The sequence below is a fragment of the Octopus bimaculoides genome, chromosome 4 (assembly GCF_046866305.1).
Source record: "Octopus bimaculoides isolate indiv1 chromosome 4, ASM4686630v1, whole genome shotgun sequence".
NCBI classification, from domain to species: domain Eukaryota; kingdom Metazoa; phylum Mollusca; class Cephalopoda; order Octopoda; family Octopodidae; genus Octopus; species Octopus bimaculoides.
The window spans coordinates 103,082,725-103,100,110 of record NC_142931.1 but is presented as its reverse complement, the minus strand read 5'-3'; the positions used below and the strand labels follow the sequence as shown (position 1 = coordinate 103,100,110).

The following is a 17,386-nucleotide window of genomic DNA, read 5'->3' as shown; positions in this document are numbered from 1 at the left end:
CTTCGTTTCTAATCTACCATAGAAGCATGTCTGGTCATGGGGAAATATTATCTTACTTGGAAAAAGATGAGAGTTTGTGAGAGGAAGGGCATCTGGCTGTTGAAAAATATGCCTCAAGCAAAAACCATCCAACCCATGCAAGCATGGAAAATTAGCTGTTAAAATGATAATGATGATAATGATGGTATATATCTTACAAAACTGGATTGCTGTGTTGCTTTTTTCACTCATTATTTATATATTTAAAAAATTTTAATCATATTTTTAAGATTTCATAAAACCCAAACCTTTGACCCTTCAAACTAGAACCAATACCAAACCTTCTATTGAATATTGTATACGAGTACAATATGCTGACATACTAGGATGACAAATAATCAATCATAGACAATCAGTTATGTGCAACTGAAGCACCATTTAATGAAAATAGCAATATGTGTATCACACTTAATGCAAAAACACAGGCAAGCCAAGTTAATTATAGGAGTTGTCCAGAGATATCTCTTATGGAATTACTGTGTTGTGGAAGGATTCCAACTATCCCTAAGGGACTAAAAGTGGACAGGCACATTGCTATAAAGTAAAGAACTGTGAGTAATTGAAGGCAAGCAGTTCACTGTGAGCCATGACTGAGAGCGTTTAGCCTCATGTAACAGTTATTATAATGCATCGTGTGAATACTTTCCTTCCCTCTGCTTTGTTAAATTATCTATCCAACACCAGGATATAAAATAATTAAGAAATCTATCTGTAGCAGATGAATTAAAAGATACAAATATTGGTACAATAATTTCTGTAAGATACAGGAGTACTGTACAATTTCATAAGCTTTGTTAGATTGCAGTGTTGATAGTTCTTCAGGTTTTGCTAAATGTTTGGAGAAGACCAAAATCACTGTTATTGTACAATTTGTTTTGAGATCCAGGTATTGGTTCTGGTAAAAAGCCATGGATATGACTTGTGTACATCTAGCCATTCTGTATTAAAGAATCATCACATATTAAATAAAAGAATATATTACTCTAGACTGCTAGAGATCAATTCTATGATTAAGATTTTATATATATATATATATATATATATATATATATATCACCATCATCATCATCATAAACATAAGTGCTGGTATAACTTTGTGGTCGGAAGTTTACATCCCAATCACATCGTTCCACTTCATGGTACCTTGGGAAAATGTCTTCTACTGTAGTTGCTGACTGACCAAAGCCTTGTGAATTGATTTGGTAGACAGAAACTAAAAGAAACCTACTGTGTGTGTGTGTGTGTGTGTGTGTGTGTGTGTGTGCGTTCCTGTATATTAGCAGTTCAACAAAAGAGAATATAAGTGCCAGATTTTTTTAAAATAAGTAATGGGGTCAATTTGTTTATCTGTCAGGATAGTGCCTTAGCATGGCCATATCCAATAACTGAAAAAAAAAAAAAAACATATGAAGGCTAAAGGCATTAAGCATGTATCTGTTGGACAGTGTTTCCATTACACACTAGATTGCTTATAAACAGTGAAAAATAATTTAATTTCTTATTTGAAAATTAGATTTTCATGAGAGACCAAACAATGGTTTATTAAACAAGGTGGTATCAAAAGGTTCCTGGACTAGTTATGTTTAATAAAAAAAATAACTTATTTATCTAAGTTTTTATATTATCTCCTTTGAAATAGTCACCTTGTGCAGCAATACACAAGTCTCAGTATTCCTGTTACTTTTAGAATCCAGCCTGGGCGTCGTTTTCCGTAAATGAGTCAAGGACCTTCTGCAATTAATTCTGCACCTTGACAATGATGTTAAAACAGGGACCTTTGAGCTGCATTTTCATCTTGGAGAAGAGATGGAAGTCTGGTGAATTGGATGGGTGCGGAAGCAATACCATGTTGTATTTGGTTGAGAAACTCTCACGTGAGGAGAGTTCAGTGACAGGGTGTATTGTCATCATGAAGAATCCTATTCTTTGAACTCTACAGATCCAGTTGCTTTCGCTGAATGTCCTCCCTCAAATGCTTTAAAACATTACAGTAGAACTCTTGATTGACAGTCTGGTCCTGAGGATGAATTCTCAATGCACAATATCACATTCCCAGGGGTGACACTTGTGATAGGTCTTCTAGATCATTCATCACCTTCCAAGGACATTCTTCTGCTTTTGAAGAGCTTGTGCCATTCAATACATTGCGTACAACCCATTGCCACATTACTGTAAGCTTGTTGAAGCATGCTCAATGTTTCTGTAGCAGACTTCCAAAGTTTACCGCAAAATTTCATGTTGGCCCTTTGTTCTTGTCCATGACAAAATCACAGACTACAGCATACACATGATCACAACAGCACAAATTTCACACAGCAATGTCACTCAGTACACTGCCTCATGAAGGTTACTGTTAGCTCTCACTGTGCACACAACCATATGCTGCCATCTGTTGGCATGTTACAGAAATTGTCTGGGAACTTTTTGATACCACCTTGTATATACTAGATATACCTTTATCAAGAACATCTCTGGATCAGTTATATAGTTCAACATTTATGGTATATTTTGAAGATGCAAATGAGGTGTTTTTTATCCTCTCAGGGTTGATAAAATTAAATTTCAGTTGAGGACTGTGGTCAATATAATTGACTAGCCCTGCCTCCACCAAAATTTCGAGCCATGTGCCTATAGTAGAAAAAATTTATTATAAATTTGTTTATTCATCATGCCAGTATAGAAGGCGGACATTAAACGATAATGATTTTTTTTTCCAGCACAGTGCAGCAGGTTAACTGGAGAGGAAATTGAAATGAGATGTCCGTTTTTATTTCTGGAAAATATTTTAGAGCCATTACCTTCACCTGATCTTCATTTAAATTTCGACTCACCTACTGATACAATATCCTGCTTTAATGCAAATAACTTAAGTGACACTGTCATTACATCATATTCACAAGCCATAGGTATGTTGGATCATTCATTAACACCCTTCTTCTGCCCTCTCTATTAGATATTGTTATCATATTCATAATATGCCATTACCATTAGCTTCTTCATTGTAAATAATACTAGAAATTTGATTTATTTTACTATTGAAATATCTTTTACTGTAAAAGCCATAGTATCCTTCATACGCACTTAACCTCATCTACTCACTCTTATTTAGGGATGCCATCGCTCTCAGTTAACCAAGCCTTTGATCCTGTTTCATTTTCCAGTTGAAGCTTGTTAATATTACTGAAAAATTCTTTAATGCTACAAGATCTCGTCTCCCACACTTACATAAGTACTAGGCTTGTATCATGATTGTTGGGGAAAATTTTCCAGATAGTTGCCACAGTATATGTTGCCACAGTAGTAACTTTCAGTTCTGACCTTAAATCTCCTACCTGGACAAACTTTGCAATGTAGGAAAGTAATGCAGAAAGTGAAGGAAATATGAATGAGTCATGAAGGTGGGGGAGAGGATGGGGGGACAATGACAGGAAGACAATGCAAAGTGTAAAGGGACAAATGGGATCATACATTGCACCTGGACGAGTAGTACAACAGTTAGAAGGTTGATGGAGCAATGGAAAATGAGTTGTTGGGGAAGGTTTAACAAGACCTTATTTCCATCCATCCATCCATCCATCCATGCATACATACATATATGGTGCATCTCTTTTCTAAGGTCATTTGTATGAATTTAGAAAAATGTGGTGTATGCGTGTGAGTAGATGTAATCGCCTTACCTCGGTTTTCCTTTCGTCGACTGCGAGTCTGTCTTGCGGTATCCAGTCCTTGAAGCTTGCCCCGACCCAAAGAACACTAGGAATAGCAGCTGCTTCTCCCAAACCTAGACCGTCGCTTAGCACATCTTCTCCTGACCACGACCCCATTCGAAAAGGGCACAAATCCCGATCGAAGCTCCCGCTGCCCTTCTTCCTCTTCCGGTCAACTTGCCCTTTCGGTCAGCCTCCCCAGTCACTGACGTCATACCACAAAAAAGACACATAACTCATCAAAGAAAAACTGCATTTAAAAAGAAATTGGTACAAATAATCCTGAGAATACTTTTATCACCCCTATTCAATGAATCCACTGTTAGCATCAATGGCTGCTTTAATATGAGATTGGAAGCGTTGATATATCTGAATCAGATCATCATTATCAATTTTGGACACAGTACTGATTTTGGCAGACTTGAGAGATTGTATGATGTTATGAGGATGTTTATTGATCTCTCTCTTGACTACACCCAATATGTAATAGTCCAATGGATTGAGGTCTGGCAAGCTAGGAGGCCATGTGTCTGAAAGAACAGGATCTTGGAGATTGGTACACATACACACTTGGGTTATTCTAGCCTTGTGAGACAGTGCAGAGTTTTGTTGGAAGACATATGGTCTTCCATTTCATACTCTGTCTGTCCATGGTCTCACAACTTTCTTCAATACCTCTGTGTAGACAATGGCATTGACTCTTAAGCCTTGTGAAAAGAGTGAGGAGGTATAACATCTTCCTCATTGCTGATGACTACCAGAACCATCATGATTGCTGGGAACTTAGTATGCATAGCTGTTGGAACCTCATTCAGGTCTTTGCATAACTATCTATTGTTCCTTTAGTTTATCTTTTGGTCTCGATCAAAGTTTTTCTCATTGGAGAAAAACCAAAGCATTCCAGCCTCTTGTATTTTAACTTGTTTAACAAGTGCTTTGCACAGATCAAATGATTCTTTCTTGCCACATTCAACATAAACTGACCCCTCTATATCACATATGACTTGTACCAAATACTCTCGTGCAGAACTCTTCTGATGATGCATTCCAAAACCTTGCAGTCCTTTGCAATGGCTCTGATTGGCTTTCTGGAGTTTTGTTGATTATTTCTTGGACTTTTTGTACTAGGTGGTATTAGGATTTTGTGCATATGTTTTGCACTTAGCTACTTATGTTGGATTCCCATCAGTGGCTTTCAGCTCCTTTTAGACTTTGACAATAAAGGATCAGGCAACTTTCAGGTAGCGAGCTATCTCCGTATCACTATGTTGTGTTTTTAAGGCAATGATTACTGTGTGCCTTTTTATTTGCTGAGTTAAAAAACTGATGCACCCTGTATAAATAGGCATACACATTAATACATGTGTGTTTGTGTGTGCTCCCTCTCGGGCAATGCAAATTGTCCACTGAGAGTTAGTTCATATTCACTGCTGTGTTTTATTGTCTCTTGCCAGAACATTTATTTCTATATGCTTCAGTTAACTTTTCTGTTAAAGCTTAGCATCACCAGTTTTTCTGGGAATGTTACCTATGCCTACCTACCTACTGTCCTACTCCAAAGAAGTTTATTTGGTCTCATTTGCTCTATGTCTATGAGCATTAAAGGCTAATATGATATAATTTTATATATCAAGTAAAGTAATTTAGTTTACTTTCCTCTAGAATATAGATTGCGTTTACTTTTATAATTCATTTTTATATGACTACAATATTTTTTTACCTTCAGAACTTTTATTGCATAAAAATGAGAAGGAACTTGCTGCCCAAATGTTATCTGAGATGGGTCATGTCCAATTGATATCTGGAGATAGGAAGTAAGTCTTCATGAAAATTCTTTGATTTATGTCCTTCAAGCTGAGAACTCTTTTCTAAAAGTATATTATTATTATTTAGTAGTAATGATATAGGTGCAGGTGTGACTGTGTGATAAGAAGCTTGCTTCCCAACCACATGGTTCTGGGTTCAGTCCCACTGTGTGACACCTTGGTCAACTGTCCTCTACTTTAAAATTCTCCAAGGCAGTGCCCCAGCATAACTGCAATCAAATGACTCAAACAAGGAAAAGGTGAAAGATAATACATCACTTTGAATTAATCAAATTTTCTTAAGTCATTTAGTATTTAAAAAATTTTTTTTATCTTATTTGTTTCAGTCATTGCACTGCATCCATGCTGGGGCATTGCATCCATGCTGGGGCACTGCATTGAAAGGTTTAGTCAAATAAATCAACCCCAGATCTTATTTTTTTTAAAAACCTACTACTTAGTCTGTCAGATTTTTTTGCTGAACTGCTAAGTTACAGGGATGTAAATAAACCAACACTAGTTGTCAAGCAGTGATGGGGGACAAACAAAGCACAGACACACACACACACACATGCACACACACACAAACACACACACACACACACACATACATACATACATACATACATACATACATACATACATATATTATACTAGCTGAATTATCCAGCATTGGCTGGGTTTGTGCTGTTCTTATTCAGATTAATAAACAATAAATATGAAGGACCCGGTTTCACTTGGGTTATAAACTCAGGCTATAAACTCATAGCCTTAACACAGTGCTCTTTGCTTGTAGTGTAAGATTAGTGTATTTCTCAGAAAGTAACACTTACTTTTAATACTCAAGGGTTGTATATATATTATAAAGCAGTCTTTGGCCACTGTTATATCTGTCTTTGTACAACAGTTGTTAATCTGACAGATATTGTCATATTCTGAAGTTGTCAATAGGATGTTTCAATGTGGCACTGTGCATACAGTGTTATTATCCTCAAAAGGTTGAATCATTATAGCGTCCACTCAGTACCACAGTATAATTGCTATATCAGCACAGACATGAATATCAACACAGTCTACACATACTCTCATACTCTATGTATTCTCCTATTTGTAGTGACTAACTCATATCACTTGTCACATGGGAGGGGTTTACCATTATTACTAATTCTCTACAACATCTCCCCTTTTAAGTTTTTCTTGGGAAGTGTCATTTTATTTAGCAATAATATTTTTATTCACCTCCACTGCTTGACAACTAGTGTTGGTTTGTTTATTTTCCTGTAACTTAGCACTTTAGTAAAATAAACTTCAATAGCATAAGTATTAGGCTTTAAAGAGTAAGTACTAGGGTTGACTTGTTCAACTAAAAAAATAACCTTTCAATGTGGTATCCCAGCATGGCTATAGTCCAACGACTGAAAGTAAAAAGGAAAAAAAAGGAAAATTAAATATTAGTTTTCCTTCTCCCCACTACTTTGTGACTGTATCTAAGCTGTTTTTGAATAAAACATTTGTTAAAAGAAACTAGACAGCAAATAAATGACATGTTTTTGAATCTTTTTAATAATAATACCTTTCTGTGAATTGTCTATTAGAGCAGCTTTCCAATCTTGGAATAGTTCTCTTGAACTAATTCTTCGATTAAACAAAAAATCTGCAAGCAATTGGAGAAGTGTCTACCAAGATGATATTGATGCTCACTTATTGAAGACCTGTGGAATCTGGGGTTGTCTCCTTGGAGGCACTGTTGCAGTATTCATTGCAAGGTAATCATAAAGATTTACTGAATGACTATCAATATGCCCTTTATGTTTCATATAGAATTGAATATTCTTTTTCTAACTCCTTTTTTAAAAATCTACCTAAAAATTTACCGCAAGGGAGGCCTTGCATGTTACCCAGTTTAATCCTTTAGTGTTTAGATTAATCTGCCAAATGCAATGATTATGCATTCACACTGTTTTGAATTAATTGTGCATTATTTCATAGCTTTGGGATTTTGATGGTGTGATTGTTTAATTTTAGAATTACATTGTAAGGTAGGTGTGAGAAGCCAAATCTTGCTAGTTTGAATGCAAAACAGGCAGAATATTTGGATATTGCTGATTTAAATGTTAAAGGGTTAATATCACTATTTGCTCTGAAGTACTTCCCCATTTAGATATTCCCTTCAGACATTTGCCTTCTCATGTTTCCAGGCTGTACAGCAGGTTCGTTATTCTAAATTGTCTTGGAGAGCTTACAAAGATCATCAGCCCTGCTCCTTTTCCCTTAGCTTATTAAAATAAATTTTAATGATGACAACTCAAATTTTTTAATTAAAAATTAAGTTTAGAAACAATAGCATTTTTATTTACATCTTACAGATGTTTATTTTTTCTTATAAAATGTGTTTTTGTTTCAAATAATTTTATAGGTCCACAATATTTTATCTCTAACAAGCTGGCAAGTTTAATACCATCACTTGTTTCATGAAATTCTGAAGCAAAGTTTACTGTATAGTTGGAGAAGTAAATGGAGTTTGGTTTGGATTCTTGCAACGTATTTCCTTTAGACTTTCACTGGTAGATGTTCAGGCTACACATCAGCTGCATCACTCTGTCAAGTATGGGAGAGTTTGGAAATAATCTTTCAGATTATTAGCTTCATCTTTAGAAATAAAAAAAAACTTTTAATATTTACAAATACACTCTGTTTCAATCAGTCTGATCTCTGACGGTCATTAAGCTTATTTCTGAATATAGATTTTGAGAAACTAAGACTAATAACACTCTAATCCTTTATGCCATTCATGCATGTACCAACTGTATTCTCTATTTCAAAGTGACCATCATCAAAGAATTCTGTTTCTACAACTGAATTGGTAGTAATTTAACAATAGAAATTGTTACATTTTCTAATTTTCACTCCTAAAAATTTGAATAGCTGCAGATTGTTACTTTGTAAACATGACTATGTAACTTCTAAATTTTTGGCTGTTGCTCTTAATCTACAGATACTGTATAGTAACTGACACCAGTCATCAGCTGGAGTTCTGCTTCTTAGCTTATCACTTGTACAAGGTAGGTTGTGTAACTATTTAATAAGCCATATAACATGTTTTTCTGAAATTTGTGGATTTGTGTGGGAATATGTTATTTTTAAGTAAGAGTGGTTGTAATTACACTGAGGGATCATTTCATGAAATTTAACTATTATATGGTAATATATACATGTATATATATATATATATATATATATATATATATTAATTCTATATAATAGTTAGATTATATATGTATGAAATGATAATAACATAGATGATACATATGATAATATATATAATAATATACATATAATAATATATACAAGGTCAAAAATTATTGGGACTATTGTTGTAAAAAGAAACTATAACACATATCTATTCGGCATTTAATCGTCTTCAAAACCATCTAGAGACATTTCCATTGATGGAAGCATTCCTGAAACTCCTTTTTAGGAATAACAAGCAGCTGCCTTATTGCATTCTTTCAGATTTCCTTGCTATTTTGAAATCTTGTTGGGTCCTTCCATTATGAAGACTGTACTTTGGTTTCAGGGTCATAGCCATAGATTCATGATTTGTCACCTGTTAGCGTTTTCAAAACCTTTTCATCTTCCTCAACACAGTCAAGAAGATCCTGCACAGCTGAAACCCAATGTTCTTTCTGAGATGACCACACTTTACTCACTTTACCCCCAAGCACTGCTATAAACAACAGAAGTGACTGAGAACATTATAACTCAGTGTGCAAGGATTTTCCACAGTAATTCTTTTCCACCCTCAACATTTCCATTGTTATACCATCCTTTCCAGAGGCTTTATTTCTTTTCATCAGTTTTAAATAAATTTACATAAATTGGAGGTGACAGCACTCAAGAACAAAGATGGGTTCACAGTGAGAGACAAAAGGGAGACTGAGGACATCTGAAAAACCTTTTACACCATCTAATCTGTGAAAATGAGAATGCTTTAAAACTGATTTAAGAGATCAGAAGGGACCTCCCAGAAGACCTCCAAGATTATAGGAAGATGGCATAATCAAATAATTTAGGCTCAAGAGGAAGAGAAGATCCCAATTAAGGGAAGGATGAAAGTGCTTTGTGACCAGTGGTGTATAAGAACATCTGATAGTCCAGCCGATAAATGACATAAGGAGATAATGTATTTATAATTTATAAAGGCATGTACTAAGCCTTTAATTAGTTTTCTTCAAAGTACCTATTGTACATTCAGTAAATCATACTGAGATATTTCCAAGTCATTAAAGATTCTTACTGTCCATATTTTATTGCAGGATTGTATAATACTTTTGGTATATACATTGGGAAAGAATTCCTTTATCAGTATTATAGATACAGTGCTCCAAACAACTGCTTTCAACTTGTCATCTTGATATAGAATCTTTCATTTTTCAGGGCTTATTCAGTCATCTATGCCTAAAACAGAATTTTTTAATGACAAATTTTTAAAAAATTACTTTATGTTCAAATCCATTTCTACTTTTATAACAACTACATTTCAAATATATTTAGTAATAGTAGACTAAAGCACTAATTTACTAGACTGTGCAATCTTAACAGTTATAAATTCAGTAATAACAAATGTAATGATTTCAGTCATGTGTACCACTGCTTTAGTCTGTTTAAAAGTCTTGTGTCATCACACATATTCATAGCTTTCAGTATCCAGCCATTTAAAAAAATTTCCAAATATAACAACTCATTCTTTTCACATGGCATGGTTTTAATTTCTTTCTTTCTTTTTTTCAGGCGATTTTCTGTGGTTCCTTGCAACATCCAACTGTTGATGTAAAATTTGCTATGTACAATGTAGGAGATAATTTTCTGACTCGAGATGTCATCTCTGACGCGCATTTATTTTCTGATCACTATCGTTGTCCTAGTAGACAACTTATCTTTGCTCTCCAGTCAGTTATTGAAACATTATATATCAATGGATATTATTTAAAGGTATAAAGTACATAGCCACTTACATGTACACATGCATATTATTTTATTCTTTTAATCTTTTAGTATTTCCAGTAAGTGGACTACAGTAATGTTGAAGCAAACCTTGTCGATGCATAAAGTTATTGAACATAAAAGGATATAACATAAACAATACAAGTTTTCTTTTTAGATTGGTATAATCATAAACACAGGCATGTACACATACACACATACATGAACATACAAGTACACATACAATTTTCTTAGAGTTCTCCAGGTTATAACATAGCAGTTTGAGGTCAGCTGTCCTATATACTAATGTCCTTATAGCAGAGTCTGTGAAAAACTCAGCAATGAACTTCTATATACAGAAACGAATACCTGAATTGAGAGGCCTTGGGGTAAACTTGATGAAGAGCAAAATTTTAGTAAGTAGGAAAGCAGACAAGATTCTTCAAACATGTTCATTATGCAAAAAGTAGTAGGTAATAACTTCTGTGGTGTACACTGTGAAGTGGGTGCACTAAGATCACAAACTAGCTGATGTAGTAGATGTAAAGAAGTAGTTAATAGTCAGTAGTGTAACTCTGTTTTAATGCTTTGAAGGCTCTACAGAAGTAGTTGGCAGCTTTGTTATCTATGCAGCCCAATCAGCTATGAAAGAGACTGTGCTGAAAGCATAGTAGCCAGAACAATAACTGAGTGGAAAATGTTCAGGAAGTTGGTACCTCGGCTGGCAACAAGAGGATTTTCTCTTTAAATAAATGATTGATTGCACACTATATCTAAATAAATTGTGACGCCGCATGGTAGTGAGATGTGACCATTGAATTCAGTGAATATATGAAGGTTGGAGAGAAATGGCGTAAGCATGCTCTGATGGATGTGTAATGTTAGTTTACATAAATGACATGGTATAGATAAGTTAAGAGATAAAAGGAATCAAGAAGAGATAAGACTGCATGGGTAGGGACATATAAGGCATATGGATGATAACTCTTGAGGTAAAAATTTACAGGAGAATCATGTGGAAGGAAACTGTGAAAGAGGGAAAACTATGGAGAATGCAGGAAGAAGTGATGAAAACTGATTTCAGAATGCTGAATCTAACAAAGGAGATGGCAAAAGAATACAACACATGGGGAGATATTGTATTGGAAAGGAGCCACCCAACCCATGCAAGTATAGAATAGGGGGCAATAAAAGTGATGGTGGTGGTGGAGATAATGATGGTGGTAAGAGCAATAGCAGTAGTTATAATAATATCATGCAATGGGACTGAATTCAGAATAGCATGGCTGCAAAGTGAACTTTTTTTTGCACAACTATGCACATATATGATACACATATAAAATACATTTTCTATTTTACTTGTTTCAGTCATAAGACTGTGGCCATGAAGAATTTTTAGTCAAATGAATTGATCCCATTACTTATTTTTCTTAACATGGCACTTATTCTATCAGCCTCTTTTGTCAAACTGCTAGTTGCAGGGACATAAACACACCAAATCATTGTGTAATGTATATATATATATATATATATATATATATATAGTGTAGTATATTGCCACTTAAGTGTGGCTGACCCCTAGGGGTGGATGTTACTGTTGCTTTTAGCCCCAGGAGGACATCTCCTCCAGCTGGCTTATCGACACACGACTGTGTCCTGTTTGCCAAGGGAGTTATCCCTCTCACCACGACCAGCAGCACGAACGTATCTGGATTTCAGGGTTATTTCCCTTCTTCGGCGTTCGACAGCTGATGACCTTGGTGAGAGAGAAAAACCTGGCAAAATCTTATATCTTCTTTTCCAGTGACATTCTTCACTGATATTGAAAAGGTGAAAACAAGCAATGTTAATTCTCTAAATGAAGTATTAACAGTAACTGCACGATAAAGTGTAGTATATTGCCACTTAAGTGTGGCTGACCCCTAGGGGTGGATGTTACTGTTGCTTTTAGCCCCAGGAGGACATCTCCTCCAGCTGGCTTATCGACACACGACTGTGTCCTGTTTGCCAAGGGAGTTATCCCTCTCACCACGACCAGCAGCACGAACGTATCCGGATTTCAGGGTTATTTCCCTTCTTCGGCGTTCGACAGCTGATGACCTTGGTGAGAGAGAAAAACCTGGCAAAATCTTATATCTTCTTTTCCAGTGACATTCTTCACTGATATTGAAAAGGTGAAAACAAGCAATGTTAATTCTCTAAATGAAGTATTAACAGTAACTGCACGATAAAGTGTAGTATATTGCCACTTAAGTGTGGCTGACCCCTAGGGGTGGATGTTACTGTTGCTTTTAGCCCCAGGAGGACATCTCCTCCAGCTGGCTTATCGACACACGACTGTGTCCTGTTTGCCAAGGGAGTTATCCCTCTCACCACGACCAGCAGCACGAACGTATCCGGATTTCAGGGTTATTTCCCTTCTTCGGCGTTCGACAGCTGATGACCTTGGTGAGAGAGAAAAACCTGGCAAAATCTTATATCTTCTTTTCCAGTGACATTCTTCACTGATATTGAAAAGGTGAAATAACCCTGAAATCCGGATACGTTCGTGCTGCTGGTCGTGGTGAGAGGGATAACTCCCTTGGCAAACAGGACACAGTCGTGTGTCGATAAGCCAGCTGGAGGAGATGTCCTCCTGGGGCTAAAAGCAACAGTAACATCCACCCCTAGGGGTCAGCCACACTTAAGTGGCAATATACTACACTTTATCGTGCAGTTACTGTTAATACTTCATTTAGAGAATTAACATTGCTTGTTTTCACCTTTTCAATATCAGTGAAGAATGTCACTGGAAAAGAAGATATAAGATTTTGCCAGGTTTTTCTCTCTCACCAAGGTCATCAGCTGTCGAACGCCGAAGAAGGGAAATAACCCTGAAATCCGGATACGTTCGTGCTGCTGGTCGTGGTGAGAGGGATAACTCCCTTGGCAAACAGGACACAGTCGTGTGTCGATAAGCCAGCTGGAGGAGATGTCCTCCTGGGGCTAAAAGCAACAGTAACATCCACCCCTAGGGGTCAGCCACACTTAAGTGGCAATATACTACACTTTATCGTGCAGTTACTGTTAATACTTCATTTAGAGAATTAACATTGCTTGTTTTCACCTTTTCAATATCAGTGAAGAATGTCACTGGAAAAGAAGATATAAGATTTTGCCAGGTTTTTCTCTCTCACCAAGGTCATCAGCTGTCGAACGCCGAAGAAGGGAAATAACCCTGAAATCCGGATACGTTCGTGCTGCTGGTCGTGGTGAGAGGGATAATTCCCTTGGCAAACAGGACACAGTCGTGTGTCGATAAGCCAGCTGGAGGAGATGCCCTCCTGGGGCTAAAAGCAACAGTAACATCCACCCCTAGGGGTCAGCCACACTTAAGTGGCAATATACTACACTTTATCGTGCAGTTACTGTTAATACTTCATTTAGAGAATTAACATTGCTTGTTTTCACCTTTTCAATATCAGTGAAGAATGTCACTGGAAAAGAAGATATAAGATTTTGCCAGGTTTTTCTCTCTCACCAAGGTCATCAGCTGTCGAACGCCGAAGAAGGGAAATAACCCTGAAATCCGGATACGTTCGTGCTGCTGGTCGTGGTGAGAGGGATAACTCCCTTGGCAAACAGGACACAGTCGTGTGTCGATAAGCCAGCTGGAGGAGATGTCCTCCTGGGGCTAAAAGCAACAGTAACATCCACCCCTAGGGGTCAGCCACACTTAAGTGGCAATATACTACACTTTATCGTGCAGTTACTGTTAATACTTCATTTAGAGAATTAACATTGCTTGTTTTCACCTTTTCAATATCAGTGAAGAATGTCACTGGAAAAGAAGATATAAGATTTTGCCAGGTTTTTCTCTCTCACCAAGGTCATCAGCTGTCGAACGCCGAAGAAGGGAAATAACCCTGAAATCCGGATACGTTCGTGCTGCTGGTCGTGGTGAGAGGGATAACTCCCTTGGCAAACAGGACACAGTCGTGTGTCGATAAGCCAGCTGGAGGAGATGTCCTCCTGGGGCTAAAAGCAACAGTAACATCCACCCCTAGGGGTCAGCCACACTTAAGTGGCAATATACTACACTTTATCGTGCAGTTACTGTTAATACTTCATTTAGAGAATTAACATTGCTTATATATATATATATATATATATATATATATGTATTGTTTGAATTCCACCAAGATCGACTTTGCCTTTTATCCTTTTGGGGTCAATAAATTAAGTACCAGTTGTGTACTGGGGTTGAGCTAATTGACTGGCTCCCTCCTGCAAAATTTTGGGCCTTGTGCCTAGAGTAGAAAAGAATATATATATATGTATATATATGGATTTGGTAGACAGAAACTGAAAGAAGCCTGTCATATATATGTGTGTGTGTGTGTGTGTGTTTTGTGTCTGTGCTTGTCCTCCCATTACCGCGTGACAACTGGTGTTGGTTTACGTCCCTGTAACTTAGCAGTTTGGCAAAAGAGAATGATAAGAGAAGTACTTGACGTAAGAGTTAATACTTATAGTAGCTTTTACATGTTATTTATAAGTATATCAGACATATGTGTACATATTTATCCATACATACAAATTGATAGATGGGCAAATAGCAATAAAGTTAATAAACAAATATATAAATATTTACTTGTACATATGAACTTACAAATTATATATATTCATGCAATTAAATAAACTTATCTAATTATAAATACTTTTTAATAAATTTCAGATGTTGCCTCTTCTCACGTTACTTCTTTATTTGACTCGCAGACTGTTTCATGATACGAAACTTTATGTTCAGGGTCAAATATTTAGGCTGCAAGCTTTAACAAATCTCCACATGTTTACCGAAGCTACTCTGGTGTTTCAACAGTTAATTACTGGTTATCACTTGCCTCTGGCTAGTTTATCTACAGCACGTTTAATTGAACCCAGAGCAGAACACCTGGTTTTTGATTCCTCATCAAATCTCACAGATCCAGGCAACCTAAAGGTAAGTAGTTACCATATTTAGTATTTTGGTTTGTTGCAGCATATCCTTACATTAATAAAACACTGATCCCTAATCCACGACAAATTTGTACCTCCTTTTAGCTCTTTTTATTGTTATTCCCAGTGTTGATTTTGGAAGAATCTAGATGACCAAATAAAGCTATTATGACTGACTGCTTATGAGTTATATTTTTAATCTGCTGCTGGGTTTCTTTGCAGAACACTTTATTCTTTTTGCCTGATTTATCAATATATCTTAGTCTTGTCAACCGAAACATGTCCCTAGTAGCATCTTGCTTAGAAAGATCAAGCTGTCCTTTCTCTAAACATGTCAATTAAGTGGAATTTTTTTAATTTCTTCAAATTATTTTTCCTTATCTTTGTAAATCACTGACAAGTGTCACTAGGTTGTTTTGTTTCCTTTCTCTAAATAAAAGGGAAATTTTAATCAAGAAATTTTTTGTATTCAGCCTTCAGTACATCATCACTGTTTCACTTTATGATCTGTGATAAGTACCAGATCATCTGGGAATCACATTAATGATACATTAGAATTGGAAGTGTTTATGCTATCCACTTGAAGGTATCAATAAGAGTTTAGAAAACATGCTCTATTACTGGGGTAATTTTTTAACAATTAGCAACATCTTCCACACATGTAACCAATGGTGATATTTTTATATATATATATACAGGCACAGGCATGGCCGTGTAGTAAGAAGCTTGCTTCCCAACCACATGGTTCTGGGTTCAGTCCCACTGTGTAGCACCTCAAAGCCTTGTAATCAGATAGAAACTGAAAGAAGCCCATCGTATATATATATAAATACATATATAAATTTAAATAATAAGGGCGAAAAATTGAATATTAATTTGATTAATATCAATTTAAAATCAGTGGTCATCCCTCTTATATGTATGTAAATATATATATATATATATATATATATATATATATATATATATATTTATGTGTGTGTTTTTGTGTCTGTGTTTGTCCCCCACTTCACTGCTTGACAGCTGGCATTGGTTTGTTTACATTCTCATAACTTAGTGGTTCAGCAAAAGAGAATGATTGAAAAAGTGCCAGGCTTTAAAAAGGAAGTGTTGCAGTCAATTCATTCGACAAAAGGATGCCTCCCAACATTCTGAAGACTTTGGTGTAAGACATTGGAAAAAATACCCGTCAAAACAGAGAAATTCCAACTTATGTGGGCCATCTCATCCCAAAATTCTGTTTTCCAGAAATCCCCACCTTGCCCCCTTCCAAACCTTTTGCAGAAACTAGTCCACGTGAATTCAAATACTTATATATAGTTAAGTAGATTGTCTTAACCGAATTTGCCTTCGTTTGATTTCTGTAGTTATCACCAGGTGTATTTTTGGCGATTTAATAACAAATTTTGACTGTTATTTCAAGCAGGTAGACATACTTAGTATGTCCTTTGATTAATTTTAATCCCTCGGCTATTTAATGCTATTTTTTGGCCTGCTGTTGCCTGTGTCATTGATTCTGTTATTATCATTCTTAAAATAGTTACATTGGATAATAATAGAATTAATGACACCTTCATAAATTAATTTTAATATATATATATAGGGAGAATTCACAAAAAAAACCCAACAAAAGACGAAGACAGGTGGTGTAGAAAACAAACAGATGTATTAGTATAAGGCTCGGGAAGTGAAAAAGTCTTTAACGTTTCGAGCCTACGCTCTTCCACAGAAAGGAACACAGAAAGAAACAAGGAGAGAAACACAGAGAAAAAAAAAGAATGTGTAGTGGCTAGCGATCTATCTTATATATATATATATATGTTTATATATCATCATCATCATCATCATCATCATCGTTTAACATCTGATGATGAT

General features: G+C 36.0%; 1 protein-coding gene across 6 annotated transcripts in view; it reads left to right on the top strand.

Annotated features, from left to right (window-relative positions):
* The window catches only part of LOC106878790 (cilia- and flagella-associated protein 54), a 187,027-nt gene that overhangs the window by 122,251 nt on the left and 47,390 nt on the right, over positions 1-17,386 (top strand). For all 6 annotated transcript variants that reach the window (XM_089351125.1, XM_089351124.1, XM_089351123.1 and 3 more), the window contains 6 exons: positions 2,757-2,945; positions 5,473-5,560; positions 7,147-7,317; positions 8,547-8,613; positions 10,343-10,543; positions 15,252-15,515. In XM_089351125.1, the coding sequence (XP_089207251.1) occupies positions 2,757-2,945; positions 5,473-5,560; positions 7,147-7,317; positions 8,547-8,613; positions 10,343-10,543; positions 15,252-15,515 (980 nt within the window). The remainder of the gene's footprint in view (positions 1-2,756; positions 2,946-5,472; positions 5,561-7,146; positions 7,318-8,546; positions 8,614-10,342; positions 10,544-15,251; positions 15,516-17,386) is intronic.